The sequence below is a fragment of the Poecilia formosa genome, unplaced genomic scaffold (genome assembly GCF_000485575.1).
Source record: "Poecilia formosa unplaced genomic scaffold, Poecilia_formosa-5.1.2 Scaffold9, whole genome shotgun sequence".
Classification (NCBI taxonomy): domain Eukaryota; kingdom Metazoa; phylum Chordata; class Actinopteri; order Cyprinodontiformes; family Poeciliidae; genus Poecilia; species Poecilia formosa.
The window spans coordinates 5,016,240-5,033,281 of NW_006799948.1; the positions used below are offsets into that span (position 1 = coordinate 5,016,240).

At 41.9% G+C, this 17,042-nt stretch overlaps 1 protein-coding gene across 1 annotated transcript; it reads left to right on the forward strand.

Moving 5' to 3' along the window:
* Positions 1-14,781: 14,781 nt before the first annotated feature.
* Positions 14,782-16,090, forward strand: tmem229a (transmembrane protein 229A). Its single transcript, XM_007540141.2, has one exon. It carries the CDS (start codon positions 14,953-14,955, stop codon positions 16,051-16,053), a length of 1,101 nt encoding a protein of 366 aa, XP_007540203.1. The 5' UTR covers positions 14,782-14,952; the 3' UTR covers positions 16,054-16,090.
* The last annotated feature ends 952 nt before the right edge of the window (positions 16,091-17,042 follow it).

A 17,042-nucleotide genomic window follows, 5' to 3' on the forward strand; every position in this document is an offset into this window, starting at 1 on the left:
AAAAAAAAAAAAAAAAACGCTTTTGCAAGGTACTGTATCCAACCAAAAAAAGTGGAAATGAACTGAAAATAAAAACGCAAAGTCAAACTATTGACAGTTTATATTGATCCGTCTCTAAATCTCCTAATCCCTAATCCTTCCTTTTATAAAGGTTTCAAAAAGTTATTTTGTGTCCAAATTAAAAAAACAAAAAAAAAAACAAAGAAAAGTTGCAGTCAATACATTGGGGCTTGAGACAATTGCACAATGTTTTGTGATCTTATTCCGGAAAAAGAGAAAGAAACTGCAGACAGAGACAGACATTGGAACGACTAAATAGTTCAACTAACAGAGAACAAGGAGGACAAGGACCTCTTCCTCCCACCATCTCTGAGTCATTGCATTCTCCTCCCACATCCATCTCAATGCTTGATCTCATATGACACTTGCACCAAAGAAACCCCTGATACAGCACCCAATGACATGCGCCGAAGGATGAGCGTGTACACAAAGACATCTATAACTGTCATATGCCTGGAGGGATGAGTATGTAAAGCTGTGCACGCTTCTATGTATACAGAAGTAAAACCAGAGCTGAAAGTCACACAGAAAACAGGCGTTCACACCTATACACTTGCTGTAGGCCAAAGGGAGTTCACCATGGCAACAGGAGAATGGGGCAGTAGCTTGCAGTGTGCGGATGAAACAGGTGAGTGAACAGATAGCACTTGCATGTGGATGCACACACAAGCAGCCACATTTGATGCATATGCACACGAGCAAACGGGAACTGTAAACTCCAGTACTTGCTTGGGCATTTTAAGTTTTTCAGATAAAGCAAACATGATCCTACATCCCCTACAAAAAAACCTTGACTGCAGCATTAAATAACTGCAGAAAACAAGCATGCTGAAAATGGAGCACAACAGTTATGCGCCTGAGTATGTGTGTGCAACCATAGAAACTAAAGGAGGCTCCAGGCTATAAATGTCCCATAACAGAGTAAAGCATCATAGATATGCGGTGCAGCAGTGTATTGTAATCACTTCTAAGATGATCTGATGATGTTGTCAATAAATGACCGGCGAAATCATTAGGTGAAGCGCGTAATCACTGAATCGTTTACATTTCAACCTACTGGTTACAATGCAAAAAAAAAAAAGAAAAGAAATGCAAGCACAGTAACAGATTACCATGGCAACGGAATAAACTCATGGAGTCATATTTCAGTGAATGCACAGTGAAGCATTGAAACAACATAATTCAACTTCAAAATCTCATTGGGAATCAGTCGGAGATGAAATTTCCAAATTTGAACAAGAAAGTTTCCAAAGACGGACCTGCAACTTGAAAGCGGCTGTTCCTATTGAGTTAAGTAACGTTAGGGGGAGACGATTGAATTGGGGCCGTCGTGTCCGCAGCTATCGACTGCGTTGTCCTTGGTGAGAGGGGCATTGCTTGTGAATTAAATTGGGCAGTGTTCCACAGTGATGCAGACAAGGAGACGGGCTATGATGATGGAGTGAAACCATTAAAAGAGCAGAGTGACTCCGAGACAGCCACAGGGAATTGGGTCAGCGGCTAATTGGATAGGAAGACATCAGTGAGTCCTTTGTGTGTCTACACACACACGTGTGCACACACCTTCACACCTGCATTTAAATGACTGAAAGCATGTCCAGTAAAAGGTTGTTACATTTGGATAATATACAAGTAGACACAGACTACCTATGACACCTGACACTATTTAGCAAGTGGCATATATTATTTTTTTGGCTGCATGCGTCTGAGCATATTATCATAAAATAACAGTTTATTATTAACAGTGACCGAGCCAAGATATGAAACACGATTATTCATAAAATCCTCTCAAGCATGCATACAGACCTCTTACTCACAACCCATGTGTGCACACACAAGGAGCCACACTCAGAATGCACACACACACACACACACACACACACAAATGCGCATGTCTCCTTGCACCCTATTTCGCAGTACAGTAAGTAAAGGAGGCTATAAATAGAGTTTAGCAGACACTGTTGTGATGCCGAATAAATTCAGGGGGATCTGCTCAGTCCTGCATTTCTCTGTGGTAGGGCAGAAACGAGTGGATCAAATGGAGAAAGTGTGGAGCAGCAGAAAGAGGGTGAAGCATTATGCTGTATCATGCTACAGTCAGGGCTGAAGAAGTGCAGGACAAAGGGTGGGGGTGCATTAGGAAGACAAAAACACTTGGAGAGACACTCACTCTGGCCATGCTGTATCTTATTTCTCAGCACCAGATAGTTTTACACACCTTCTCTCTTTTTTGCGAAACAATATTCCTCCCCCCTCCTTCTACATGAGAACTCGCCATATTGATTCACGTCATGTAAGATGATAATAAAGCACGATGACATATCCTGTTATGTAAAGTTTTCTGCATCGAAACACCTTATCGGTCCAATCCAGGGGTGTTTCAGTAAAAGTAGCATGTTGTGTTCTTGCGATTTGTTTGAGTTTTACTCCTAAGTCGGAAATTCCACTCCTAAGTTTGGAAAATAGAATTGAACGCCAGAGAAGTTGGCTTTCAAAGAATCCTGAGTCACCCTGAGTTTGAGATTCAATATGGCTGCTGTGAGCACTGATTTGCAGAGATAAACTACATTTCTGGCAGACTATCTTAAATTAACCAGAGGCACACATATAGTTCCAACTAAAACACATTATCCATCTGAAATGAGCTGTCAATAATCCCAAACCAAAAATATATATACTGTATATATTAACAGCAGAGTCAATCTGCAAGTTCATAAAATAAATAACCACAGAGGACCGAAAACTCTCCTTGTGGCACTCCACATGTCAGAAGAACATCTTCATAGATAATCAGAAATAAAAAAAAATCAAAATATTATGACATAAGAAATCAAAAGCTGCAAAGATAACTAAAATCGCCGAAGTAACAACATTTCTGATTCTATGAGAAAACTTTTTTAAAAAACATTGTTTCAATTTATATGATATGGAAAGATTTTCTCTCTAAAGTTTAATGTTGAAAATTCATCTCATTCCATTTTCCATTATGTGATCTTTTTTTTATTATTATTATTATTATTCTGTGCAGCTCACTTTCCAGACTACTTCATTATGCATGTTTAGAGGTAGAACTTTGGGACTAAAAGAGAAGCTTTTCCTTACTTTGCATTTACTTATGCATGAGAAAGAGAGGCGAAGGGAAAAAAAAAAGTCAGCTGGCAGGCTGGGAGCAGAGGAGGAGAGATGAGCAGTGTGGAAAAAGATAAAGCCGAAAGATGAGGAGAGAGAAAGCAGATAGGGGTCAAAGAGGCAGCCGGGAGGGAAGATGAAAGATCATAATGTGGAGAAGAAAAGGGCAGCGGAGTGATTTGGATGCATCTGGTACAAATTAACAGCAGGGGCTGACAGCACCCAAGTGTGTGCGCAAGAAAGACTGAATTATTCAGAGACAAGCTGTGGCTCACTGAGCAAATGCTAAGTCGGCATAGGGATGCAGACACACTTGCTCGGGCTCTGCTTGTGATCGGGGGAGCCTCTCGCCTCCTCTGGGTCCCACAGATGGGATAGAAAATGTGTCACTGGGTCAAACTCAGACTGGGACGGCCATCTTGGAGCAACCATTCCAGGAAAAGGGCCAGGTTTTAAACAAGGATTTTGAACCTTTTGTTTTGTTTTTGTGTTTTTAGCGCCGACTAAGTGGACACGGTTAGCGCTGGATGCTTTTAATCCATACGTTTCATGTTATTCATCCCGGTCTCCTGTCTTTACACGTATAATTCCTCATCCATTCTTTATTCCTGGTGTACTTTATCACATGCGGAGCTGTTTGCCCTGCTCCGTTGACGGATCGGCGGAATGTGGGATAGCCGTCTAACCTCGTCACCTGTCGAAATCTGCTGCATGAGTGCCGCCGTGGAAATTAGCGCCCGGATTATGCAAATCCAAATTGAACTGTGAAGCTAAGAGGCTCGGCACAGTGACCTCGTCATCACACACTGAGCACAGATTGACGTACAGTTTTGTCACACACACACTCTGAGACACACATAGTAAAGCAAGCACAATATTTTACACACCAACGCCGGTACAGTCTGACAGCCTCACAAATCGTTGCTTTGTGCTCCTGCATGCATGTCTGTTTGGGAGTCTGTGTGCATTCCTGCCGCTGTGCATGATGTGAATTATAATTTGGTCATTAGAGCCTTGTCCCAAATTACCACACACACGCACACACACACACACACACACACGCACACACACCCCAACATTGACGGATGCACAGGCCACTGGTTTCTCCAGCTGTGCCTGCTCAGCCTGCTCTTTGTTGGGTGAGTGCACCTCTTCCAGCAACAGGAATAAAACCCTGAGCTGTTTAGCGAGGCTACGCAAAAAGGATACAAAGACTCAGATAGCGCCTTATTAGTTCTACATTAAAAACTCAAAATGAACACTGAGAGTGGTTCAATTTTGTCACTTCTGGTAGGTCTGTAGCAGGATAAAAGTTACTGCAAACACAAGAAAACATGACAGGATTGTTGTTGTTTTTTTCTACAAAGGATTATGTAGAAATCCCCCCACCCCTAAAAAAAACCATACAATTAAAAGGAACAAACAAATTATCATCTATGTTTGTCACATTCTCCTTTTTCATTTTGTTGTTTTTTTATCCCAATACTGTTCACATGAGCTGCCATGAGCTGCATAAAAAGAACAAAAAAAATTTTTTTTTTTTTTCTTAAATCAAAAAGTATGTTTTCCAGTAAGGATTTTTTTTTTCTTTAGACATGAAAAGACAAGACAGAGGGCGGCATCTAAAGCTCACCCAGAGCCACATTTTTCTTCAACTCTTGAACATGATAAGTATTGTTTTACTGCTGCAGTTCTTGACGAGAAGGACCTGAGTCTGTACAGCTTAATGAGTAGATAGTATGAAATATAATGATAAATTCTGCCACTTGTGCAACATATCATGCTAATTAAACATCTTTTATGAAAAAAGGTCTATTTCTCTCACACTGCTTTTTTGTCTTCTGAGCTAATAATGTTTTTGTTTTTTTTCTCTCTATATATATCTTGAGTTGAGACATCAAGCGATACTCAGCTTGTGCTAAATGAAGAACGATCTTTGACCATTTCAAAGAAAAGAGCAGAAAAATAGGGTGAGGGGAAAAGATGAGCGGAGGAACATGGAACATTTCATCTGTCTTCATCCGCGTCGTGCCGGAAGGTGACTTCCTGTCTGAACTCTGATAGATGACATGATAACATAATACAAACAAGAATTTGTTCTCAAGTCTTCTGCACGGCTTCCTTCACACGCGGCCGTGCTCACTCGTACAGTCTGCCGGATTTAAAATCTAATGGTCTGCATTAGCTCAGCTTTCCGTTGACATTTCACGGGCAGACGAGCTTCGGCTGCTAAATGCGAGCGCGCGCATATATATGTGTGTGGACGGTGTGCGGGAGAGGACAAAGTAAAACAAGGAAGGCGGATCAGGAACAGACGACGAAAGGGACGTGGGCAGCTATGAACAACAGAAAGAACTGAGATCCAGTAAAACCAAGACAAATGGTTAAGATACACCACGGTTTAGATGTGTGTTGGTCTTAACTTTTACCAAATTAATTACAGTGGATTTACGGGGGTTGAAAACCAAAATCAAACAACGTAAACACAAAAAGGCTTTCATCAGGCAACGTGCTAAAGTTATTCAGCAACGGCTCAAAAAACAAATGCAAAGACAACGTTTTATGTTTGCCCAGCGTTCTGTCTAGGATTTTACTCAAATTCAATTCTGTTTCTTTCCTTTTTCCAGTAAACGCAAACAAGAGTTTCACATCTTTTACTGTCGTTCCTCCTCCTCCTCCTCCTCCTCATCCAACCACTTCCTCTCATTCTTCATTTTTCAGTGACACAGACGATCATATCCCCTCCCGGGGGGAATTGCATGTAACTTAATACGGGTCAGTGATACACACCTCTAACCCAGTTAGTGTGGAGCTGGGAGTAGCCTATTTGTAAAAAAAAGAAAAAAAAATATGTATGGATGGATGAGTCTATTTCTATGTGCTAGAATCCATCATCTGCGTTAATGGATGCTCTCTCTCTCTCTCTCTCTCTCTCTCTCTCTCTCTCTTTCTCTCTCTCTCTCTGCTGGAGGTCATTAACAGGACCTTTAGCAATTTTCACTTCTTACTGACCTTTGCGCCGCTTCTTTAAATGCCCACAATAACGATGATGATAATAGTAAGGGAGTCTTTCCCATTTCTGGTCCATTTGGTGATGAATATGCCTGGGAAGAAAAGCAACAGAAAAAAAGCATTTTGTGCAGTTCACAGGTTTAGGCGTTGCTGTTTGAGTGGAGAAATAATTGAGCTGGATTTCTACTTAATCTCCTGTACAGCTGGAGCCAGATAGTTACATACAATGCTTTAAAAACATGATTTTTTTTATTTATTTATTTATTTATTTATTTATTTTTTTTGGCAGAAGTTGAATTAAAAATGACCCACTCTTTAAGAACGATGTCAAAGTTTGGGGATTTAGCAGCACTGCAAGGAAAATTTGGGGGGGGAAAAAATGGAGGAGAAAAGGATTTTCGTAGTAATGCCAAATGATGACTCGGGGCAGATGAAAAGACAAATGAAGGAGTGAGTGTCATTTTCGCGTCCTTGTGCGACGGGAACATTGGCGACGTGTCTTGCTAATTACTTATGGAGCGACAGACTCCTGCTCGAAATCACCTGTAAGGAAAACGCGCTAGAGGGCATCTCTGCTTGATTTACGCTCGTTATGAAGCCACCATTCTGATGGCAGATGCTTTATTTTTGAAAGTGCAATAACTGGCTGCTGTGATTTAGATGAGAAAGATTAAAGAAGCCGCCTGGTCATTCGTGATTAACGCTAAAACAACGTGGCTCCCGCTAAAGTCGGCCCGTAAGGCGTCAAATTGATTCAAACCGAACAAGAAGTCGATTATAGAGAACAAGAAGGCCACGCAAACAATAATCCTATTGTTATTCTCATTTTCAGATTTCCTTCAGGGTACTCGGCTGCGATTGCGCCCAATGAAAGAACGTGCAGGGCTTTTACCTGGTATCAAATTCACTTAAAGCTGTGTGACTACATCTTAACCCAGCTTAACTTCCCCCCGCAGAGCAAACCCAGACTTAAACAGTCAAGCTGCAAGCTGAAGAATTAAAAAAGAGCCTATGGAGGTTCTTTTGTCTATCTGGACAGGCAGGATACCATGAGAGCTCATTAAAAGTTAGAAGCTTTTCTTTGCTTTGCGGTTATATGTTTTTTTTTCCTCCTCAGTGCTTTTCCTTTCCAGTGCTGACAGCATTCTCCTTTGACATTTTATAATTTTATTTTTAGAGCAGTGAAGCACATCATAAGGTTTGATACTGTGTTTTATTTCCATATCCAGGGAACTTGTTTGACTCATCAAGAACTCTAAGAATAGTCTTTGCATAGCGAGAAAGAAAGAAAGAAAGAAAAAAGGTTGCAGTCTGGTAAAAATGATCACAGTGAGTTTGATTTTCACTACATAAGCTAAATATTTGTTTGTCGTTTCACTTGGGCACTTGTTTATTTCAGTTTTTGTGTTTAGGGGCAAAACCCTGATAACTAGGGTTGTAAACCTTTGTATCAAGAGAAATTAGGGGAATACTCGAACACCCCTAATTTCTGCATTACAGCCAACAGCAACAGCAGTTTGGAGTAAATTTCCTGCAATAGTCTACAATGTGCTATACATCCCCACAGCATGATGCTACTACTACTGTGTTTCATGGTGGAGATTATGTGTCCAGGGCAATGTGTAGTATTAGTTTCCCCCCACAAAGAGAGTCAGTTTTTGGTTCCGTCTGACCGAAGCGCCATCGCTTAACAGTGGCTTTCTTTCCAATGGCTGCAGAATTTCAAATAAAAACCCAAAAGTTTATTTCAGAGATTCATGTAAATGTACGTATAATTACTTTAGCAACTATAACGGAAAAAAAAAATCTAAGAAAATAAATGCTTTTAGAAACAGAAAACAGATCACAGTGACTAGAAACTATGTCTTTTTCTTAAGTTGAGTCATTATTTATAACAGCAGGAAAGGAACAACAAAAAAACTGAGTAAGTAGATAAGAGCTTAGGATAAATGCCATCTCTTCCTTTTATTTCAAGAAACATTCAAACTGAAGCCGCCTGTGTCTGAAGAGCATCCAAACACACTGAAATACGGAATGAGTCATGTGCCATAGGTCAGCTAATGCCTGACAAGTCACCTGCTGCTTTTTCCTGTTTACCTCCTGATGCCACCGATGATGGACAATATCCTGCTCGGCTTTCCACTGGACCTCCACGCTGCCACACATACACCACTGACCTATATAACCCACTCCCACTTGTTCCCCAACATTCCTTTTCCTTCTTTTCTACTCCGTCTCATCCTATCAGTCAGACCCTGGGACGCCTCATTTGTGTGTGGGGACGTACACGGAGGACGAAAACACAGCGGAGGAAGACTGAGACAAAGTGGGGTGATGACAAAGCGTAGGCTAAAGCAGGTAGTGAGACAAAGGCGCCGTCGCCACTGATCCATATCTATAGCGCTACGGGTCTGCATTCCCCAGCTGGAGGTGGATGAACCAATCAGAGCATGACACACATCCATAGAGCCTTAGTATCCCATGGCTACGATATTCCAGACCTCCCATGGGGTGCAAAGCGGATGGAAAACAAGATGGACTGGATTCGCAGATGAACCCGTTCTACCTGACGTGTCCCATAATCTCCTGAAAATGACTACAGAAGTAGCCTGACATCTATAAACAGACTCTCTCGCCATGTACCGGCTCGGTCCCCGGGCGAGTAAAATTAAATCGCCCTGTCCACTGGCTGCTGTCTAGACGGAGAAGAAAGGGAAGAGGAAGAGAGGCGGAGAGGTCAATCTGCAAAGCCCCGAGGCAGACAGAGGACTGTCTGGCAACAGGTACACAAAGCGCAGCACTGAGTTAAGTTGGAGAAGAGGGCAGAGCGAGGAGTTAGGTGAAGAAAACAGAAAGAGGAGTTTGCAGAAAGGCAGCAGAGGTCTGAATCAACCGGCATCTTGGACAAACGGTGAAACGCGGCACTGGACTGTGAGAGACGATCTGATTTTCACCTGGACAGGAAGAGAAGAGAAAAGCATGAGGTGAACTACTCAGGGCAACAGATTGCTGTATTCATTTCATGCAGGCTGCTAAGTGTTCAAGGTGGGAAAGGCTGCCTCGGAAGCTCATTATCTAACCACACAGGGATCAATCTGTTCATTTACGTTCAGGGAGCCGAGCTATGGCTCAACTGCACCTCTGATTACATCCGTCATTCCTACCCCCTCGTTCCTCATCCTCCGTAGCTCTGGCTGTTTGGGGTTAGCTTGGATAGACCAAAATTATGTTGGTCCATCCAATTACATCCCAATAAACTGCAGAGAGATTTGTGACTGTAACCCTGCACACTGCAAAAAGCTGAAAAAAGGTATGGATACATCGGCAAGCCCTCTTCGTAGCATGTGTTGGTCCACATTTGGGTCAGGGAATTGATGTCCTGACAAGAATCCCCCACTACCTCTCAATTACCACCGCCTACAGCTGTTGTCTCCAGATTTTTCCATCAAAAATTCACCATTCTTCTTTTTCTACAACGTCCACAATTGTGCTGAATAAATCTTTTAAGCTGACATTTTTGGCTCATGTCTTTACAACTGAAAGATAGTCAGTGTGTGACGGTAGCCAGCTGCTTTTTGATTGAATATATTTGTATTTTTCAAACATAATAACATCTTATATCCAACTGCGGATTCCTGATGTTTATGAAATGGAACATAAGAATGCATTTTAGGAGCTTGTATCAGTACTGTACATACACATAACCACAACATTTTGGCAGTGCTTTTGGCGTGTTAACTCTTTTATGAAGCTGCAACATTACGTCAGAGCCGGTTGCTAAGTGTCTTCTTGACCCAATTTCCAGAACAACTGTCTTCTTAAATGTGAGAACAAAGAGAAAGTTGAACCGGAGTATCATTCCCTCTCACTACCTCTTTAAGTCTCTAGACGCAGAAGGAGTAACGGCTTCTGGAAAGATTATAAAACTTAACAGGATCATGTAAAGTGGAACACTGCCGTTTAACAGCGGGGAGAGGAAGTGCTGTTGTTTTTAACTGTGCAACGTAAATCCTGTTTCATATCAAAACCTTAGCTGGCTCGGTGTGCCACGTTAAACACACAACTTTCTCATGGTCCACTTCAATGGCTCATCGGTCGGGACGGCATGATCGGTATTTATTGACCTGAATTTTAAAGGAACAGAGCATGTTCTTTGAATAAATGTTCATATTTGACAAAAAAAAGTAACCGAAAAGCTATCCAAACCAACCTTTCCATCTCTGAAAATAAGATAACCTCTATGCTAACTCATGAATTAGCCGTGATTAACCACATTTTTCAAATTACCTAAACACACCCAGGCCCGATGATGGATTATAGAACCTGCCTGACAACATGAAGTAGGCTGAACAATCTCAAATAGCTATTTGAATAGCATTTTCTCTTATCTTACCCATTTTGAGTAGTGTGCAGCATATTTATTACTGTGATAATCAAACTTTAGACGAATATAAAAAGTCTTCTTTTTTTTTTTAACAGCATCCCAGGCTCTGAGTGTATACAAGATGAGATCTGAGTATCAAAAGCAAAAGATGAAGGAGAGCATCAGCAGAAACAGGGACAGAAGAGGAGAGTGGGATGTGTTCCTCCTGAGTCTGAGCCCTGGAAGGATTCAGAGCTGCACAGAATCCTTAATGAGGAGGGATTTACAAACGAGAACCTTAACTGCTCCCAGGAACACAGTGAACTCCCCTCAGCCCCCAGTCAGTTAGACTAATCAATCCCCTCGATCTCTTTCTCCTCACAGCTCAGGAAGGGGCAAAAAGACTCACACTGACTCTCTAAATGTGCAGCACTAAAATCTTTTTTGAAAAATATCTAAAGGTGAACAATGCACAAAATGAAAACAAAACAGGCTTCAAAGAGCTGCAGACTCAAAAAAAAAAAAAAAAAAGAAGACAAACGTTGTATGCACTTAGGTGTTCACCAACAAGCTCTGGGACGTCATAGACACATTACCCTGCTCAAGCTGCCAACGTGAGAGACAATATGGGAGCGCAGGGCCGGCTGTCTATTCAATAATAGCTCAAAATGGGGGGGGAAATGGCTTCTGAAATTACATTTTCTGGGGGTTGTGGGGTTAGTTCTCATTTTAAGTACACACAGCCGCGGATTCACATTCATTTCCTGTGTGACTCAGTCAAGCATCGCATCCGTCAAACGTCCCATAACTTAATCTCATAGCCGTTCGCAGATGTGACGGGATTAACAGCATGTCGGGAAAATATTTTCCCAGTTATCTCTTCTGTCAGGACTTTGGGTGTACGTGCTTTTCTTAGATCTCGTCTAAAGTTGGTAGATTTCGGTTTCTGCTGTTTGTTAGAAATGTCTGAGAAAACAGTGACGGCAACAAATAACTGGAGCAGGAAATCTTTGGTAGTATCTTGATCTGCACACTGTGAGGAGCATTTGCCACTGTAGTCGTTACTGTATGCAATTATATCATTCACAGTGTCCTCAGTTATTGCACTTTTCTCTGTTCAAAATCATTATTCTGTTGTTTTTTGTTGTTGTTGTTGTTGTTGTTTTTGGTGTTAGTAAATTAATATTTTCATGTGGAAGGGTTCCACCCAAGCAGGAAAAAAGGCAGTGTGACATTGCTGCCATCCAGTGGACAGCCCCACAAACACAAGACTTTGTTTTTTAACAAAAAATAATGCTTCTAACAGTTATCAAATCTAAGAATAACATCTTTTTTTTTTAATATGAGGGTTTTCCAAGCCAGATTCCAGGTTCCTCCACCTACTGTAATTTGAATTAATCTTTTTCTAGGTTCTTTCTATACTGTACGTTCTGTTCCGTTGTCAAAAAGTTTCCCTCCTCCATCCGTCCATCCAACCGCTCATCCAGCCATTTATCCGATCAACTGCTCAGCTATCCATCCATCCATCCATCCATCCATCCATCCATCCATCCAGTATATTTCTTTCCATTTTAACATATTAGCACAACAGCTGATGAATATGTGCTTTAAATGTGATTTTAAAGTTCAGTTTTTAAACTTGAAAAACTGGCTGAGAACACAAAGGAGTGTGACAGTTTCAGTCTGGAAAATTATGGCTTTTTGACATGTAAATGTGTAAGACCAGGACAGTTGTACCACTTACGCCCTACTACTGGGTTCATAGTTATAGGTTTCCTGCTCTTTCACACAAGGCCGTGAGCAGTGACAATTGTAACGGGAATTGTATCACTGAAGTAGGGAAGGAATGATGATGTCTATGTTGTTCCTACAGGTAACAACAGAGTGAATCCTGCAGACTGTGTGGTTAAAGTCTCCCACCACCACTAGCAAACGACAACATCGTTTATCAGACATTTTCCGTTGCACATGCAGTTAGTTTCTTTTATGTATTTTGCCATGTCTTTGATGTACATCGCACAGTGGGGGGGGAGGAAAGCTCACTCTGAAAAACTTGTGAGCAGAAGAAAACATAATTTCTTCCCCTTTGAGATCCCGTTGTGTGTAACTTTTCAATTCTGCTGCATTTAAACTGTGACTTCAAAGCAGGAGCCACTACAAAGGAAGGACTTCAAACATCAAACCTGACTGTTTCGCTCCAAATATGAATTTTATATATATATATTTTTTTTATTAAGTTGCATAGACAAAGAGATCTAAGGGTTTGTTTGTTTTTCTTTATTGAACTATAAATATTATTTCCTTACACTGTGACTCTCAAAAGTGTTTATGCCTCTTCAACCTTTGCACATTTTCTCACTTTACAACCAGAAACTTTGGTGTTTACTTGCTTGAATTGGCAAAGTCAACAAAGTGCATAATTGTAAAGTGGGAGGAAGTAATATAGGTTTTCTTTTTTTCTTTTTTTTTTTTTTGCAAGTTTGAGAAACTAAACATTTGCAAATATTCGGCCCCTCTCTGCACGTAATGCATACCTTTGTATAAAATCCAAATTGAATACAGATGCAAATCTATTTGTAAAATAGTTTGAAAACTTATGTATCACTTTCAACTGTGTTGAAATAAGAAAATGACTAGATGGTGACGAAATGGATACTTTTAGAAAGCACAGTCGGCTTGCTGTCACCATGTAGCAGTTCGGTTTTGTGATTCAGACCACGGTAAACAAAGCTGATTCATTCTGTTTTCAGTAAAACCCGCAAAGGCCGCTGATAGAATCTCTGTTTTGCATGAATGTGAATGCAGTCAAACATGCAACTGCAGAAACACGGTGCCAGGAGTCTGCAGCAGGTCGCAAACGTTTCCTGAAGTCTAGGATAATGCACTTAGAAACACCATATGTTGTGTTACATATGCAAAAACTGAATAGGAAAACTAATAAAGGCATCCACACACATATGCAAATCTAAATAAAAAACACGCTGCAAAGGAAGTAAGAAATGATGTGTCTGATATTTCATAAGAGGCTCGTGTTGGTTTCCTCACACAAAAAACAAAACTGCTGCAATATTTCATTAACACATACACACACATACTAGCGCTTATTTTTGTCCTGAAATAGATTTTATGACCGTTTGCATGTCGGTTAAGCACTCAACAGCGCCCCTCTGTGGCTGTTTGGTTGAATTGAGAGCAAGACTCACCTCTGTTTTCACTGGGCTGAATGGCTGGAGGCCGTGCAAAGGATTAGCGTTTGGATTAACGTCTTTAGAAGAAGCTTAAGGTGACAATGCACACAATCATATACATGTGTTATTCTCACAGGCTCTACTTCACACATAACCACAGAAAGCTTTCAGCAACACACACTGATGTTGCAACTGTGAAAATTTGCCCTCCATTTGGACAGACAGTATCGCTCTTGTATCTTATGTATCACTGGACTTTTTATTATTATTATTATTATTATTATTATTATTATTATTATCATTACGAGAACCTGTTGACATGAACAGAGACACGAAGGGAAGGCAAGATAGATAAAATGATCTATCTCGCCTTTCTTCATTTTGAACTTAGTCACTGGCATGATGCTGCCACCAACAATGGGGACAAAGTGTTCAGGTTCAAGTTCAGTGTTGCTAATCGGAGCGCCTCCTTCTACATGTTTTGCCGAGTCCCCTTCATGGCGTGTGGCAAACGTGACCTTCTGTGGTCTTCTTTCAACAATTGTTGTTCCTATCTATCTGAATTAGCGCTGTAATGAAATGAGATGATGTAGCTCAGCCTGGCATATCCTTACTGGCTCTAATCTCATGTAATCATCATTAATGACTTGTAATTACAGCGGCGTCACGACGTCGCAGCGGGACTGCGTCAGCGTCGAACGTCCTGACTCCAGATGCTGCCTTCAAATGCCGGTTAGAAATGGGTATTACCCCGTTATGTTTACTTCGTCGGCATCACGAAATTGCCGGTTTTAGCCGAAGTTGCAGCTCGAACTGCGTAATTATCATAACTATCATTTTTGACGTTATGCAAATTAAGTTTTAGGCTAATTTTGATGTCGGTTTGCGAATGTGTAATTTCTTATCTCCTGCTAAAGGCATTTGATGGAAAATCGACATGGTAAGTTGGCTTCATTATTTCACTGGAGCTGTACTGAATGGGGAGAGCATATTTATACACAACATTTGTTTGTTTATAACTCCGCGGGGGTGGGCCTCGGTTAGCCTTCCGGGAGCTGGTATTTCCGGGCTGCACTAAAGGCACCATCCGCCTGCTGCCGCATCTCTCGCTTCACCTTGCGGACGCAGCGGAAAAATAAATTAAAAACAACAATGTCAGGGAAAAGGACAACATAGTCTCTCCACAGTGAGTGACTGATCATGGCCAGTCGGTGGAGAGAAGGTCATCGCAGCCGCTCCAGGGAGCGTGGCACCAGCCTAAAAACAGCTGCTGCGCCCCGGCAACAGGAACCGTCCGGAGACACGGGGGACGTCGGGGAGTCGCTGCGAGAGCTGCCAAGATGGATGCGGCTCTACCTCTACGGCATGCACGGCGTGACTCTGGACGTCCTGCTCTCCTCCCTGCAGGGGCTCCTAACCAGTCGGGACCCTAAGCTGGTGGGCTTCTCCTCTCCGTATCTGTGCATCATGCACGCACTGACCCACTTCGCACTGGAGAAGATCTACTCCCAGAAGAAGTGCTTCCGAGGTCGGCCCGTGGTGTTCCACCTGGTCTTTTACCCGTCTGTCTACATCGGACTGCAGATCCTCGTCGGGAACATCAACACTCTGACCGAGCAGGTGCGAGTGGTGTCCGGGACGCAGCTGGTGGTCCACTACATCCTGGCTTTGTATTTCTCCCAGGTGTTCCATAGAGGGCTCGCGCATCTGCAGTACCAGCCCACCTCCCGCTGCGCCGACCTCTGGAGGAGCCTCGTCGGTCCCGATCATCATCATCATCATCATCACCATCACCATCATCCTTCAGGCGAACTTCCCGGGTTCGCCCGGTTCTTGTTTTTCGGCATGCACGGTTTCCTGGACGAGGTGTTGTTCACGTCTCTGTTCAACCTGGTGGAGAAAGGGGTGAGGGCCACCGGGGGCCACACGTCCCTGTGGTCCTTCCTGATGTACGGCAGCTGCAGCTTCGTGGTGGAGAAGCTCTACTTCCACCTGCACTTCGGGCGAGGCTGGGGGACCTGGCGGCGCCTGCCCATCTACATCTGCTTCATCTACACCTGGGAGTTCTGCTGCGGGCTGACGCTGAGGCAGTTTGACGCCTGCTCCTGGGATTACTCCCACTATCCGCACAACTTCATGGGACTCATCACCCTCCTGTACCTCCCGGGCTGGCTGATCCTGAGTCTGTACCAGGACGTGCTGTCTAACGTGCTGCTGAGAATAAGGTGCACCAAAGACCCAGACTGCGTGAGTGGGGAGAATGGAGAGGTCAACGGACAACTGGAATTGAAGAAAAAATAACTCTTAATGTACAAATCAGCTTCCTAACAGATCTATTTAAAAGAAGAAGAAGAAGAAGAAGAAGAAGAAGAAGAAGAAGAAGAAGAAGAAGAAGAAGAATATTCAGGTTCATCTCAGCAACTTGGAACATCTTCAATAAGTTCATACGTTTCTGTAATTCCGTTCAGAAACGTGAGTTACAGAGCCTCCCTCTGAAACTCATTTTAATTGACAGGTTTAAAATCTGAAGCATTTGCTTACTTTGAGAATAATGGCTTCCCAAAATTTAGCTTTTCAAAAGTCACAAACAGTAAAATGTAGAAGTGGTATATTTTCCAGTTTACAACTAATGGAAAGAACTCAGTCTTTGAAAGGTATCATATACAACTAATTTAAAAAGAAAAATCACACATACAAAGTATGCCCGCGTACTATGCAATATAATGACTACGCCCAAGTTGCTTCAGGATTGACTTTTTGTTTCTTCTACACTTTTACCTTCCACTAAACTTTCCCATAACAGTACTCTGAACAGCCACTTCTGTAGTAATGATTCTTCCTTGTATATGCTGATATTCCCCTTTTTTATATTGGTATTAGTATTTCAGTTTTCTGGGAAACTAAATTTCATTATCTTTAAACCATAATATTAACGGGACACATATCAATTTGTGTCTAATCAATTAATCAATCAAATTTTATTTGTATAGCACATTTCAGCAGCAAGGCATTTCAAAGTGCTTTACATAATTAACATAAAAACAGCATGTGACATTGAATAAACAGTGAGAAGGAGAAAGAGATTTTGAAAAAGATTAAAAAAGATAAAAACATTAAAACCCCTTTTAGGACTTCAGTTAAACGTCATTTAATTGGGGCTCTAACCCTCTGGGACTTTAGTCAAAAACACCGTTTGACAAGGACTCCAACCTCTAGGTTTTTAGTTGAAACGCCGTCAACTGGGACTCTAAACCCCGTAGTACTTTAGTCGTTTAACTGGGACGTTTTCC

Bases quoted from the DNA above. Each gene is read 5' to 3' on its own strand.
- tmem229a (XM_007540141.2), top strand. From the start codon at position 14,953: ATGGCCAGTCGGTGGAGAGAAGGTCATCGCAGCCGCTCCAGGGAGCGT.